At 38.2% G+C, this 16,308-nt stretch overlaps 1 protein-coding gene across 1 annotated transcript; it reads left to right on the forward strand.

Moving 5' to 3' along the window:
• Nucleotides 1–312: 312 nt before the first annotated feature.
• Nucleotides 313–1,617, forward strand: LOC131238548 (non-specific lipid-transfer protein A-like). The gene is made up of 2 exons (XM_058236248.1): nucleotides 313–729; nucleotides 1,520–1,617. Exons 1-2 carry the CDS (start codon nucleotides 389–391, stop codon nucleotides 1,527–1,529), a joined length of 351 nt encoding a protein of 116 aa, XP_058092231.1. The 5' UTR covers nucleotides 313–388; the 3' UTR covers nucleotides 1,530–1,617.
• Nucleotides 1,618–16,308: the final 14,691 nt, after the last annotated feature.

Here is a 16,308-nt window from a genome sequence, read left to right on the forward strand (position 1 = left end):
TAGCTTTGCTCCTTGCTGTATGAAAGGATTTACGATAGCACACCCATGTGCCATTCAAAAGGTATGGAAAATGCTAGCAAAACCCTTAAAAATATGTATAATTGGGACCCGAAAGATTAGGTTCCTCACTAGCCAAATAAAACTAGAGGGAAAAGAAGACGAGAAAAGAAAGAGACAAACCGAATAACAGCCAATGCTATCTTGAGAAACCGATCGCACTTTTAAGATAAACGATTAGCCAAATGCTGATACCATCGCCTATCAATGACAAAACTGTTAGGCCCACCTTCACAACTATAAATACGCACTTTGAATCCACACTCATTCAACCCTCATATGCACAAATACACACATACCACACACACATACATTATATTATTCAAGAAAGATGAAGGGTGCAGCGGTATGTGTCTTGATGGTGCTAGCTGTGGCCCACCTGATGGTCGAGCCTGGCCAGGCCATGACATGTGGTGATGTGACCAAATGCATAGGACCATGTGTTCCCTTCCTGACAGGGTCACAGCCAAATCCAGGCAGCGCGTGCTGTGACGGCGTCAATCAGCTCAAGGGCTTGGCCCCCACCACTGCAGACAGGCGAGCTGCATGCGCCTGTGTGAAAACTGCTGCGGCCAACTTCAAAAACCTAAATGCGGACGCAGTGAGCTCATTACCGGCCCAATGTGGCACACCACTCCCCTTCCCGATCAACAAGGACACCAATTGCGAAATGTAAGGGCATTATTTTCCTTTTTCACCCTATTTAAAATTTATTATTATTATTTATTAATTTTTTCTTTTGACATTTTCAAGTAATGGTTAGTGGATCCATTTCCAAATTGAGAAGCAATGGTGTCTATTTTATCTTATCACGTGTATAATTCCGACCTTGCAGTGGGCCTATAGTAGTACATATCATCCGCTTTCCTCGACAAATATGGATGGCCTGATATCATTCTATCAGTTGATCAACACGATGGGACTCACTTTTGCATGGGTATGATATTATAGGCATATGATACGTTGGCGGGAAGAAAATGGCTGTACGTGAAAGTTCACATACTGCGATTGGACATGATCGTTTCTCAATCTTCCTTTTTTGGCGTATTATATATGGTTTTTGCTCGACGTAATATCACCCCACAACTGTTGTATCAACTATTAGGACATCCAAGCCGTCCAATGCTGGGGCTCTCCATAGAAAGAACCGTTCACAAAAGCATTGGATGGTTTAAATTAGACGTTATGATGGTCTGATCCGACCTACAGATTTGACCAACTTGGTGATTGGAGGCCGGCCTGATTATTGCGAATGGTGATATTTCATGGTGGCCTACCTCTTCTGTGACTCTGATGGACAACACGATTAACATGTAGGCACTAATGATGCCAGGGCGTCAGCTTAAGTTAACATTCAACCGGTTGACAGTGATTATTTTTCTTAAAGTTGGTACAGCTTTTTTCTAATGAACTTTTAGAATACTAAAAGTGCTTACAATTTCATCCCTTCTTATTCGTGCAGAATCCCTTGAATTGGAGTTCCTTGGGAGAGAAATAAAGAGAGGAGTATACTGGCGTGCTGCTATCTCTTCTTAGGTCTTCCATATATAAATGGTGATGGCGAATAGAGATGTAATGCGAAATAAGTTGCTATTGTATGCATTATGTTTACGCATGTAAGGTCTTTCATCATCAATATAAAGTTGTTATCTGATAAAATGGTGGCGATGAGGTCTTTCTCTTTTAAAGCTTAAAATTAGTTTTATTGGGACCTGATCAGCATTCTAAAGGTGAAGAGAGAAGTGTTGTGAGACAGGGAGTGGCTTTGGTGGTATGCTCTTCCCAACTGTAAGATTTTCATGTTGTTTACTCGTGTTTCTGTCATGTATCTTGCGATGTGGTTGCTAATCTCCTTTTATAGACTCCGATCCACATTCCTAACAGTCGTAACTTCAATATCTCAAAGCGTAATGGCCCCTTATGCTTTAGAAATACTAATCCACATTCACCTTTAATTTGAATGGTTTTTGGCCAATTCTAAAAAATACAACTTTATTTCATAATATTGTTAGTATTAAAACAAGTTTTTAACATCTTAATTAGCAACCCATTGTGGGAATTACCCAGGTTTCCACCTCGAATGGCCAGGATCAAGACGGCCTCCTGGCCATAGATCCAACAAAGCTTCTTTTTTTTTTTTTTTTTTAATTTTTTTTTAAAAAAAAGGAATTATCATATCATATTATATATAAAAAAAAAGGGTGTACAACGTACAACTCAAACACTTTTGGACAACCCAGCAACAAAAAGGACGGGTCGACCAATCGAAAAGAACCACTGTACATCAACCTATGAAAAATATAGACAAGGGACTAGAGTAGGCTAGTATGCTGTACGGATGGCACCCAGGCCGACCTTATCAATAAAAATTAATCTCTTAACCTGCCGTGGGAGTGTAGCTAACTGGTCATGTAGGATAGTCGACTGGATCTCGCTCCCAATGTTCGCAAGCCATCAGCCGGTCCATTGTCTTCTTGGAAAACATGCTTGAAGCAAAAGTTACCTGACCATTTCAAGATGTTGATCCTGTCGATCCACGGTTTCCATCTCCACGGACATCTTATATCACCCTGTAGGATGTCTATTATCAGCTTTGAATCAGATTCAACAATCATCTGGTACATCCCTTTTTGTAAACTTAACATCATTCCGTCATAAATTGCGCATAATTCCTCGAGGTTATTTGAGCCGACCCCATAACCTGCGGAGAACACGAAGATAAACGAGCCATCGTCCTTTTTGCATATGCCTCCTTCCCCTAATAGGCCTGGGTTGCCCCTAGCTGAACCGTCGACATTCAATTTAACCCAACCTGGGGTGGGTTGTTTCCATTTGATCACCAAGGACATGGATCTGAGCGATCTGGGAGCTAGCGGTTTAGGGGTGTTTCTGAGCCAGACTGAGGAGTGAGACCGCACTTGAAAATTGGGGATTGTCTGTGAAGCCCATCATTTGATTCGGCCAATGGATTTCCTGGCGTTCATCGCAATATCTCCGAAAGTAGCTTTGTTTCTAGCCTCCACAGTTCCCAAAGAACAAAGCTGATATTGTATAGAGGGTCGTCTCACATTCAACAAGCCGTGGATGAGGAAACCATTCAGCTAGCTGCAGGTGGGTCCCATCATGTTGTGCGTATGGAATTTAACCTATTCATCAGAGACACCCCACCATGGAATTGGATGCCCCAGAAATCAGTCCAATCCCACTCGTTGGACTGTTAAATTACCATAGTTAGTGAACAAGTTGTAAAAAGTTGGCCACATTAGAGGGGTTGGGATCATCAGGTTGACGTGATTCTTGCACCGTGACTTACTCCCAATGGAACTATTGAATGAACCATCCGAACTGATGATTAAGCACCCCACATAGCTTTCAAAAGATTTGGGGAGTGTGGAAATTAGCAATACCCATTTAAAATAATTAGATCAAGTTTGAGTATTATAGAACATCATAAGGTGCAACTATATTTGATATCTCTTAGTGGTTAAGATCGTGTCTCCTTTATTTGATGCTGGGAAAGATTAATTTACTTATATTTAATAAAATGCCTTACTCATAAACTGAATGTCCCTGTTCAGTCATTGTTAAAAATTGATGTTTGGATACACCGAAAATATAAAAATAAATTGAAAAAATATTTAACTAAGCCTAATCATGTATAAAGTACGTTGTCCTTAAAGCGTGATTCACCCCCTTATTAACTACTGATGGGTTACAGGCAAATTGCTTCCAGGATAAGACAAGCCTTATCTGGATCCAGCGTGCAGCAATCACAATAGGTCCACTATGGAACAATTTTAATGCAGCAGATTTCTTCTGGTAGACTCAGACGGTAGAGATTTTTCAGAGTATTGTATAAGAGATATTTGGATTGTATCTGATTTGATGGGAGGGATGGTGTGCTGAGATGATGAAATCGGACTGGAATAGTCCAGTTTATATAGGCATCAGGTATAGCACCGTTGACACGATGCGCACGTGCGAAGTGCAAAGTGCGCCATCCAGCGCCACTACAACCACTACAGCCACACTGCCTCACTACCCACACCCGTGCCTGTGCTCGTGCCCGAGCCCGAGCATGAGCGTGCACGTGCGTGCGTGTGTTCCAGTGCTACGCACTGGAACAGGCAACCCGAGTATCACCTCCTCCAAAAACTCCAAGTAATAATACTCTTCACAACATCTCATATAAACCACACAATCATTCTTTGCATTTTCGATGTGAGACAAAGCACACACACCACACTTTTTAATTCAAAATTTTCAAAATGCGTTTTGGCAGGAAATTCTCGAAATTTTGAAAAATTCAAAATTTTCTTTTTATTTTGAAAAACCACTGATTTTCGACACTCCCTCACTGGTTTTTTTAAAACAAGGAAAAAACTCTATTAGAATAATAACAGTTATTATGCATAAAGAAAGATATTTTACGATTTGAATCTTTCCTTAATGTAAGTGTTTTAAAGTTATCTCGAAATTTTTGGTTGTCGCAGCATTGAACCAGTTATTTCTATATGATATAACCGAAAATACCACATACATAATAGCTCTTGCATTATGTGTTCCTTTATAATCTCGCTTAGCACTTTTAATGGCCATGTGCTTATCCTGTTTTCATAAATGATCCTGAGATAACTCTAACTCTCATGAGAAGCGGCACCACTTTTACGTTCACATTGGTGAAATCCTTCTAGCATTTTCATTAAAACACTTGTCTTATTTGACTGGACTTCATTAAGAGTTTAATACTCATCCCTCTTTTATAATGGCTAGCACTATCTTCCTGGATGAGGTTATTAATTTATTTAGTGCTAAAACTTTTCACTTATCAGTGAATTGTTGTTACACATTAAACCCATTATTTAAAGATTTTCTAATTTATGGTTAGGTTTCTTTCATTGGTGAAACTTTGAGTAAAGAGTTTTAACCCCATCCCTCTACATGTTGTCCTTACTACCTCTCTCGTCAGAGGTTTAGTAAAAGGATCAGCCAAGTTATTACTCGACTTTACATATGAGATCACAATGATTTCATCTTTAATCAATTGCCTTATATAGTGATGTCTCAAACTTATGTGTCTGGACTTCCCATTATAGGTACCGCTATAGGATCTTGCTAGAGTAGCTTTACTATCATAATAAAGTGAAACAGCCGGTATAGGCTTCACATAAAATGGGATTTCTAGTAGAAGATCCCTTAACCGCTCAGCCTCTTTGCCTGTAGCAGCCAAAGCTATGAACTCAGATTGCATAGTTGAGTGCTTTATGCAAGTTTGTTTCTTGGATCCCCAAGATACAATTGCACCTCCTAGGGTGAATATCCACCCTGTACTAGACTTGTTGTCCCTTGCACTCGATATACAACTTGCATCGGTATATCCTTCTAACACTTCTGAAAATTTCGAGTAAAATAACCCTACTTCTTTGGTTTCTTTAAGATAACCTAGAACTCTACTTACTGCTTTCCAGTGTTCAACACTTGGATTACTCGTAAACCTGCTTAGTTTACTCATAGCGTATGCTATATCCGGTCTCGTGCATTACATTGCATACAAAAGACTGCCTATAGCACTAGCATACTCTAGTTGTGTAACTGCTCTTCCACTGTTTTCTTTTAACTTGATACTTGGATCAAATGGGGTCCTTGCCTCTTTAATTTTCATGTGATTAAACTTGTTTATTATTTTCTCAATATAATGAGATTGACATAATGCAAAACCCCCACTATGTTTTTAACTTTGATACCTAATATGGTATCCACTTGTCCAAGATCCTTCTTTTTGAAAACTGAAGAGAGAAACTTTTTAGTTTCAGTTACACCTTTCATTTTATTACTGATTATTAACATATCATCTAAATACAAGTATATGATTACAACATAATCATTACATACTTTTGAATATATACATTTATCAGCAATATTATGTTTAAAAGCATAAGACAGAACTTTAGAATCAAATTTATCATGCCATTGTTTTGGTGCTTGCTTTAATCCTAACAAAGACTTAACAAGTCTACATACTTTTCTTTCATTTTCTAGTAGAACAAACCCTTCTGATTACTCCATGTAAACTTCCTCATCGAGATCACCATTCAGGAATGCTGTCTTCACATTCATTTAATGGATATGAAGATGATGTATGGATGCTATAGCGAATAAGATCCTAATCGATGTTATTCGAGCTACTGGTGAATAAGTGTAAAAATAATCGATTTTTTCTTTCTGTCGGAAATCCTTAGCAACTAACCTTGCCTTAAAGGTTTGAATTGTACCATCTGTGTGATATTTTTTCTTAAATACACACTAACAACCTATTGGTTTAGAACCTGGAGGTAGATCTACTAATTTTCATATTTGGTTAGATATTATGGAATCCATTTCATCATTAATGGCTTCTTTCTAAAAAGCGGAGTCTCTTGAAGATGTAGCTTCACTGAAGGTTTTAGGTTCATCTTTTATACTTAAAACCATAGGTGTTTTCCTAATCACCTTCTCTCTATCACCCTCAACTAGATGAAAAGAGAGTCGTTGAGAGTCTATTTGATCAGGATCAAGACTCTTTTCTACTCTTGCTCTTTGACTCCTACGAGGTTCACTAGGAGTTTTCTCTTATATTTGTATTTCTTTTATAGTTTCATTACGAGATTGAATCTCAGCATTCTTTTGTCTGTGAATATAGAATTCTCAAAGAACTCTATATCTTTAGACTCTATGATTACATTGGAGTCTAAGTCTAGAAGTTTATGGGCCTTACTATGTTGTGCATATCCTACAAGGATGCACTTGATAGCTCTTGGTCCTAACTTAGTTCTTTTAGGTTTTGGACTTCTGTAGTTTGCAAGACACCCCCACACTATAAGATACCCTATGTTTAGTTTTCTTCCTTTTTATATTTCGTATGGAGAGGTCTTGGTTTTCTTAGATGGAATTCGGTTTAAAACATGACATGTAGCTAACAGTGCTTCTCCCCATAGGTTTAATGACAATTATGCTTGTATTAGCATTGAGTTAACCATTTCTACTAATGTCCTATTTTTTCTCTTTGCTACACCATTTTGTTGTGGTGTATAAGGTATTGTGCATTGATGTATTATGTTGTATTTTTCACAATAGTTAGAAAATTTATTAGAGAAATATTCTCCTCCTCGGTCACTACGAAGAATTTTAATATTTTTGTCTAATTGATTTTCTACTTCAGATTTATAGATCTTAAATGCATTAAATGCTTCATCTTTAGATTTTAACAGATATACATATACATATCTTGAACAATCATTTATAAATGTTATAAAGTACCTTTTACCTCCACGGATAAGAACGACATTTAGTTCACATATGTCAATATGCACTAGGTTTAATATTTGAGATGATCTCTCAACGCTAGGGAATGGTTTCTTGATTATTTTAGACTATATGTATACTTCACATTTATCTTTGTCACTATCATTGTATGATATTAGGCCGTTCTTAGCCATGAGTTTTATGGTACTGTAGCCAATATGGGCTAGTCTACTATGCCATAGCATTACAGACTCAATCATGTAAGCAGAAGAATTCTTTTCATTTAAAGAAAGTTTGATCATCCCATTACAAGCATAACCCTTACCCACAAAGTTCCCATTCTTAGATAAGATTAGCTTTCCTGATTCAAACACAACGCTAATCCCAGGTTTGCTTAAGAGATCCCCTGAGACAAGATTCCTCCTTATGTCTAGGATATGCAGTACATTGGTTAGGATTACATTTTTTCCAGAAGGAAAGAGTAATTCCACGGTTCATTTTCCTGCAACTTTCGACCATCCTTCATTTCCCATCTAAACCTCTTGAGCATTGGTCTTGTCTTCATAGGTTTTGAAGGCAGATAGATCGTTGCATACATGAATTGTGGCACCTGTATCATACCACCAACCAAGAATTTTCTCTTGAACTAGGTTCACTTCTGTGACCGTGGCTACGATTTTATTGTCTACTGCATTAGCCTATTTCTTAGGCTTTTTTCGGTCCCTACAGACTCGGATGAAATGCCCGGTCTTGTCGCAGACATAGCAAGCTCCCTTAGGTTTGACGTTTTTCTTCTTTTGAGTTTTTTTGAATTTTTCTTAATCTTTGTTAGGTTTAAGGGAATCAGCTTTCTCATATGTATTATTTTGGGATGGTCGTTCTACTATGTTCACCTTGGATGAGGATGCACCATTAGCGTCATCCTTTTTGTCTCGGTTACGGGATTCTTCTTCAATACGAAGATGCTTCTAGATTTGTTCCAGGGTGAATTCTTCGGATTTATGCAGTAGTTTCTTCCTGTAGTATACCTTCACAATTCTCTTATGATTGGTTATGGGATTGGTAAATCTTGTTGTTTGCCTTGTCTCCTGGGCATGGTTAGGTGATGGAATCACTTCCAAATCCTCACAACTCTCATCCATTGATGATTAGATTCATAAGAAGTTCAGAGATTTGACAAATCTCTTTTTACCAATTAGATAAGATTGGACTCTGATTCCAGTTGTGTCCTTGAATCAAGTGAGGTAGCATCTTGAGAACATACAAGTGGATCCTTGGAAACCCTAGTTTCCCACCTTTGAATTTCTTAAGTTTTCTATTAAATCTCTCACAATTACTCTCTACAATTCGAGATTTAAGTTAGATCTTCTCCTAGTTTTGATTCTAATTATTCTCAGAACAGACACACAAGATTAGTCCTTGTGGATTCAAGCTCGGTCTTTCTGAGATTATTACTACATCGCGACCTTATACTTGGGTTTGTGAATAAGTTTTTTGGCGCCGTTGTCGGGTACTAACAGTTGCATTTTTCTGAGATTAACTAGTTTTGGAATTAGGTTAAGATTAGTTTATTTTCTACTTTCTAATTCTAGATTTAGAAAATTTCCTAATTTGATTTTAGAAACTAACTTTTTATCTTTTTAAAAACTTTCTATTTTCTGTTTTTAGAAACTTTCCTTTTTCAGTTCTAGAAACTAAGTTGCTTTCTTATTTTTTTTAGAAACTGACTTGTTTTTTTTTTTTTTGTTATGCAAGATCTTAATTTAGGAACTTCTAATTTGGTAATTTCTTTCTAATTCTCTCCTTTTCTATTTCTATATCTCTATTTCCTTCTTCTTTCTTTAGGTTTAAGTTAGAATCTAAAATTGAGGGCTGAGAGTGTTTCATGCCCGAGGGGGTCTCTGACAACACTCAACGTCTTTTGAGTGAAGGAGGATTTGTTGAGGGGTTATCTATCCATCACAGGATTAGACACTACTCGAGATCCTCAGAGTTAATTGAGGTTGTAACTGCAAATCAACCTGTAAATCAACCAATGAATTAGTTGCAACCTCGAGTTGCGGAAGTCTAGGATGAGAATGAGGTGCATCAAGCACCCCCACCTCATACTTTACGAGATTACTTACAACCGACGAGGGTGAGCACCCCTTCTTATATGATTTTCCAGGAAACACAGGAAACATTAACATTAAGCCTGGAGTGATCCAACTCCTTCTAAAGTTCCTTGGACCTGAATTTGAAAGTCCATACTTGCACTTGTAAGAATTTGACGAGGTGATAGCCACTTTATACTTCCCTAATGTATCTGAGGACACGGTCAGGCTGAAACTCGTTCCTTTCTCCTTGAAAGAGAAAGCTAAGATAGGGTTGCATTTACTACGCCCATGATCTATTGGCACATGGAATGACATGATGGAGTTCATAAAAAAAATTCTTTCCATACCATAAGACGAACACCATCAGGAAGTCGATCATGAACTTTGCCTAAAACGAAGATGAAACATTCTTCCAATGTTGAGATTGGTTCAAGGATCTTATCAGTTCATGCCCACAACATGGTTTTGAAACATGACGCATAACTTTTTTCCACGATGGACTGACATCTTCCATTCGCCAATTCATTGAGACAATGTGCAATCGGGAGTTCATGAACAAAAATGTCGATGAGGTGTGGGATCACTTTGATAAATTCGCTGAAACCGCACAATCATGTGACATCTCCCCAAAACCTAGCACCACATCTAAGCCTACTTAAGCAAGGTAGAGGGGTGGGGTTTACCTATTGAAAGAGGATGATGATATAAATGCTAAAGTGGCCAGTCTCGCAAGGAAGGTCCTGGCCATGAAACTTAAAAAGGATAAGGTTAAGGAAGTTGTTTGTGGTATTTGTGCTTACAACATACATACAACTGAGAATTGCCCAATGATACCTGCTCTTCAAGGGGTACTGAACGAGCAATTGAATGCCGTGAACAACTACCAAAGACCTTTCAATGGACCCATTACTAACACATATAATCCTAGTTGGAGAAATCATCCTAACTTTAGTTAGAAGAATGGACAAACTGCTACTTCTCAAGGAACCCCTAACCAATTCTTGAATCAAGGGAAACCTTAAGAGGATCTGGTTTGGAAACATATTCAAAATCAGGAGCTTATATCAATCAGAATATATTACAAACCCTTCAAGACCTTTCAAAGGCCATATAAGGGTGTGAGACAAAAAATTTAATTGGACAAAAAAGGATCCTTCCAACCCAACCTTTCCCCAATCCTAAACTGTAATATAAAATAAGTGATCCAAGCTCTTCAAATTAAATGGAGCAAGCTAAGTCTATCATCACTTTTAGAGTACGAAGGTAATTGACAAATCTATTCCTATAAGGACTGAAAAGTCTAATGAACCGGAAGTATATGAAAGTGATAATCCTAGCAACACTCCGTATGGATTAGAACCGGAATCTCTGAGCAGGCCGATTGCCCCATTTCCCCAATGGTTGATTGTAGCAAAACCTCTCTCTAACTCTTAGGACATTCTAGAGTTGTTGAAACAACTGAAGGTCAATATTCCTTTACTGGATGCGGTTAAACAAATACCTTCATATGCTAAATTTTTGAAAGACTTGTGCACGACTAAGAGGCGACAAAGTATCAAAAAGAAAATTTTTCTGACAGAAAAAGTGAGTGTCATCCTAAAGCAAGATGTGCCATAGAAATATAAAGATCCCGGTAGCCCAACCATTGCTTGTGTAATTGGAGATTACCGCATTAAGCTTGCACTTCTTGATTTAGGAGCGAGGGTAAATCTAATATCATACTCGGTCTACGAACAATTGGGTCTAGGTGAATTAAAACCCTCCCGGACTACATTACAACTTGCTGATCACTCAGTTCATGTACCGAGAGGGATAATTGAGGATGTGTTGGTCAAGGTTGAAAAATTCTCCTACCCGGTAAATTTTATCGTCCTGGATACTGAACCCATTGTGGACATGAGTACTTAAATACTTGTCTTCCTTGGTCGCCCATTCCATGCCACATTATATGCGATCATTAATTGCAGGAATAAATTTATGAGTTTGTCTTTTGGAAATATGACATTGGAGTTGAATATCTTTTTCAGTACAGGCAAACAATCAAAGGATGATGACGATTCTCACGATATTAACCTGATTGACTCTTTCGTAGAAGATAGAACAATCTTGACCTTATCCTCTGACCCACTAGAGACATGCCTGGCCCACTCCTATGATTTAGGTGATGATATGATTAGGGAGGCGGGGGCCATGCTTGATACTATGCCGGTACTTGAAGTTAATCGGTGGAGGCCACAATTTGAAGAATTGCCCCAAACTGATGTAGTGTCTCTACCATTTAACCTCAAGGCACCGAAGCTTGACCTAAAACCTTTGCCCTCTGATTTGAAATATGCCTACTTAGGTCAAGATGAGACATATCTGATGGTGATTTCTTCCCACCTTGAGTAAGAACAAGAGAATATGCTCATTTCTACTCTCATTGAGCACAAGGGAGCCCTTGGATGGTCGATTGCGGACCTCAAGGGAATTGACCATTCGATTTGTACTCACTGCATTTATCTAGAGGATAATACGAAGACCTCCCAGTAACCACAACGTAGATTAAATCCAAACATGAAGAAAGTGGTTAAGGTTGAGGTTCTTAAGTTTTTTAGATGTGGGTATTATATACCCTATATCTGATAGCCAATGGGTGAGTCTAACTCAGGTGGTTCCCAAGAAGTCCGGAATCACCATCATAGCCAATGCCAATAATGAACTCGTGTCAATTAGAATCACTACTAGTTGGAGAATGTGCATTGATTATAGGACGTTAAATACCATCACGAGGAAGGACCACTTCCCTTTGCCCTTCATCAACCAAATTTTGGAAAGGCTAGCTAGTCATTCATATTATTATTTCCTTGATGAATATTTGGGCAACAATTAGATCGAGATAGCCCTTAAAGACCAAGAAAAGACCACGTTCACATGTCCTTTTAACATCTTTGCTTACTAAATGATGCCACTCGAACTGTGTAATGCCCCCACCACCTTTTAGCGATGTATGATGAGTATATTTTCTGACATGGTGGGGCAATATCTAGAAGTCTTCATGGATGACTTCTCTGTCTTTGGTCCATCCTTCAGAGATTGTTTAGAAAATCTCAAATGTGTGCTGAAGCGATGTGAAGAAAGGAATTTGGTACTCAATTGAGAAACGTGTCATTTCATGGTTCTTAAGAAAATTGTTCTTGGACACATCATCTCGTCCAAGGGAATTAAGGTAGATAAAGTGAAAATTGATCTTATCGCCACCCTTCCTCCACCCACCCAAAAGCATACGAGATGTGCGATCCTTCTTAGGACACATTGACTTTTACAGGAGATTCTTAAAGGACTTCAGTCACATCTTTCGTCCTTTGTAATCTACTTCAAAAGGATATTTCATATGAGTGGAATAAGCAATGTTAAGAATCATTTTCTAAGCTCAAGGGCATGTTGACTACCACACCTATCATGCAACCACTCGATTGAAACATTCCTTTGGAACTTATATGTGATGTGTCTGACTATGTTATTGGGGCGGTGTTAGGTCAGAGAAAAGATAAGAAGCCTTACGTTATTCATTACACAAGTAAGACTTTAAATTTGGCCCAAGTGAATTACTGTACTATGGAAAAGGAACTCTTGGTCATAGTATTCGCTTTGGACAAATTTCGATCTTACTTCATCGGATCCAAGATCATTATCTACATCGATCATGTAGCACTCAAGTATCTTCTTTCTAAGAATGATGTTAAGCCTCACTTAATAAGATGGATCCTCCTACTCCAAGAATTTGAATTAGAAATAAAAGATAAGAACGGAGTAGAAAACGTAGTAGTTGACCATCTTTCTAAACTTGACCTCCATGATTCCCTTGAGGCATCACCCATAAACGACATGTTCCTTAATAAACAACTGTTTAAAGTCTCTCATTCACCTTATTTTGTTGATATTGCTAATTATTTTACCACAGGTTTCACGCTGACACATTGGACTGCGTAAGATAAGAAGAAATTTTTCAATAAGGTACGCAGATTCTTCTGGGATGATCCTTATTTATTTAAATATTGCCCAGGTCATACTTTAAGGAGATGTGTGCTAAACAATGAACACCAAAATGTCATCTCTTTCTGTCACACTTAGGTCTATGGTGGTCATTTTTCTTCTAAAAAGACCACGGCCAAAATCCTATAGTGCGGCTTTTATTGGCCTACTATGTTCAAGGAAACTTATGAGTTTTGCAAAGCTTGTGAGCATTGTCAAAAGTTAGGAGTATTGTCCCGTCGAAATATGATGCCTTTAAACCACATTCTCATAATCGAAGCATTTAATTGCTAGGGCATCGATTTCATGGGACCATTCCCTCATTCTCATGGGAATTTATGCATTCTATTAGTCGTAGACTATGTCACTAAATGGGTCGAAGTGATCTCGTGCCAGAACAATGACCATCAGATGGTCATTAAATTCTTAAAAGAGAACATCCTTTCCCTGTTTGGAACGCCACGGGCCATCATTAGTGATGGAGGCTCACATTTTTACAATTGGCCATTCGTAAACTTAATGAAGAAATATGGCATCTCTCATAAGGTGAGCACTCCATATCACCCACAGATAAGTGGACAAGCTGAGATTTTCAATAGGGAAATTAAGCACTTTCTGGAAAAGATGGTCAACTCTAACTGTAAGGATTGTTCGATCCGCTTGACCGATGCTTTATGGGCTTACTGTACAGCCTTTAAAGCTCCCATTGGAATGTCTCCCTTTAGACTTGCCTTCGGGAAAGCTTACCACTTACCTGTCGAACTGGAACATAGAGCCCACTGGGCTATTAAAAATTTGAACTTCAATTTAGACAATTCTAGCTTGCTACGCAAGCTACAATTTAATGAACTTGAGGAGATCCGGAATGACGCATACGAGAACTTGAGAATTTATAAGGACAGGATGAAGGTGATCCATGATAAGAGCATCCTTCAGAAATCATTCTTGACTGGCTAAAAAGTCCTCTTGTACAACTCTCAGTTACATCTTTTTTCGAAAAAGCTCCGATCTCGTTGGTATGACCCTTTTATTGTTATAAATGTCTATTCTCATGGGGCTATTGAGATAGAGAATCCAAACACTGGCAATGCTTTTAAAGTAAATGGACATCGATTGAAGCCATTTGTTGAGAAATTTGATTAAGAGGATATGTCCATGCCTCTGACTGATCCTGTATACCAGGATTGATCTCCTAGTCTAATGGAGGTGTAGTTAGGTTAATTACCTTCATGTTATGTTTAGGTTAATTTGCTTTATGCTATTAAGGATATTTTGCTTATACTCTATTGAGTTTTGTTTTGTGCTAACCCATTTTATACTGAGATCCATGGAAAAGCTTCAATATCCTTCTTCCAGGTACTATCTTTCCATACATACTCTTTCCTTTTCTTTACCTCATTTATATTACATACTTCTTTCTTATACACTGAGGACAAGGTAGATTTTTTGTGGGGGGTGTGGGGGATTAGATAACCTAATCAGTATTTTTCTCAGTTTTGAACAAAATTTTTGAAAAATTTTCAATATTTCGAGGTAAACTCTATTTAGAAGGCAAGAAATTGTGTAATTAATAATGCTTTGAGTATGATGAGATGAGAGATTGGATTTTAAATTGTTGGAGCTCGATCATTTAAGTAAATTATCACTTTAAAATTGCGCTAATGACCGCTTTAGTTGAAGTAGGAATATGCCAATATGTCCTAGAGGGGGGTGAATAGGACTTTTTAATATTTTATGACATTTTAAGATCCTATCACTATAATCCTAAAAGCAAGCATGCATTAGGATTACTAAAGAGTAACTCTACTGGCTTCCAAGCCCGGTAAAGGATCCAATCATTTAATTATTTGAGAGATAAACAATATGTAAATCAGTTTATGATGGATATGATTGTGTGTGAGGTGTGATCTCAGATAATCAAGTATGAAAGTATTTAAGGAAATCACATAAGTAATGGAAGACAATAGCAATCTCAAATACAGTCATTTTTATAGTGGTTCGACTAGTTCTCTACCCACTTCTGGCAAATGCACTCAACCCTTGAGTGTACCGGATTTTACTAAGGAGGTTTCACAACAGGTTTACCTCAAACCGGAGGTTTTAAATCAGGTTCACCTCTAACCAGTACAACCTACACTTAGGCTGACACAATGTGTCTACACGACACTGTTTATGCTCCCATGAGCAAGGGTCAACACATAGCACCCGACTTTTAGGCCCTATTGGTCAAGAATCCACACAAGGAACCTAACGGAGGTTTCACAATAGGTTCACCTCTAATTGGAGGTTTTAAATAGGTTCACCTCTAACCAGTTTATGCTCTCCACAGAGCAAGGGTTCTCTCAAAGCACCCCCATGTACACTCCCGCCGGAGGCCTCCTATGAGGACTTGCAAGGGGCGAGAAACACCTTTGACTCAATACTAAGAAGGAATGATCATAAGGGCCTCTGGACTCTAATAACTTACAGATAAGTAGATGAGCCCCGTTTTATGCATTGATGAAGATCTCCTCCTTTGATGACAAAGAATCTTCAGCTTCCTTGAATCGCAACTCAGAAGATGTACCAATACATGGCGACGGGTTGGGTCAAGGCTATAATGGAATCCTACTCTATTAAATATTTTCCTATAAGGTAGATAAAGTGATTCCAATCATTTATGTATGCAAGGCATCCCACCTTAATAATTTTCTATTAAGGTGGTAGTTGGAGGATCTTTGAATGTGGAAGTTCATTCCCCAATCCACTCTATTAAATGTCAATGATGAGGGTCGATTGGAGGATGAACTCCCATGAGAGAAAAAGGCTTAGGGTATATGATCTAGGGTTAAACACACAAAAGCACTCTCTCTTTTTCTCT

This window comes from Magnolia sinica, chromosome 1, assembly GCF_029962835.1.
Source record: "Magnolia sinica isolate HGM2019 chromosome 1, MsV1, whole genome shotgun sequence".
Taxonomy (NCBI): Eukaryota; Viridiplantae; Streptophyta; class Magnoliopsida; order Magnoliales; family Magnoliaceae; genus Magnolia; species Magnolia sinica.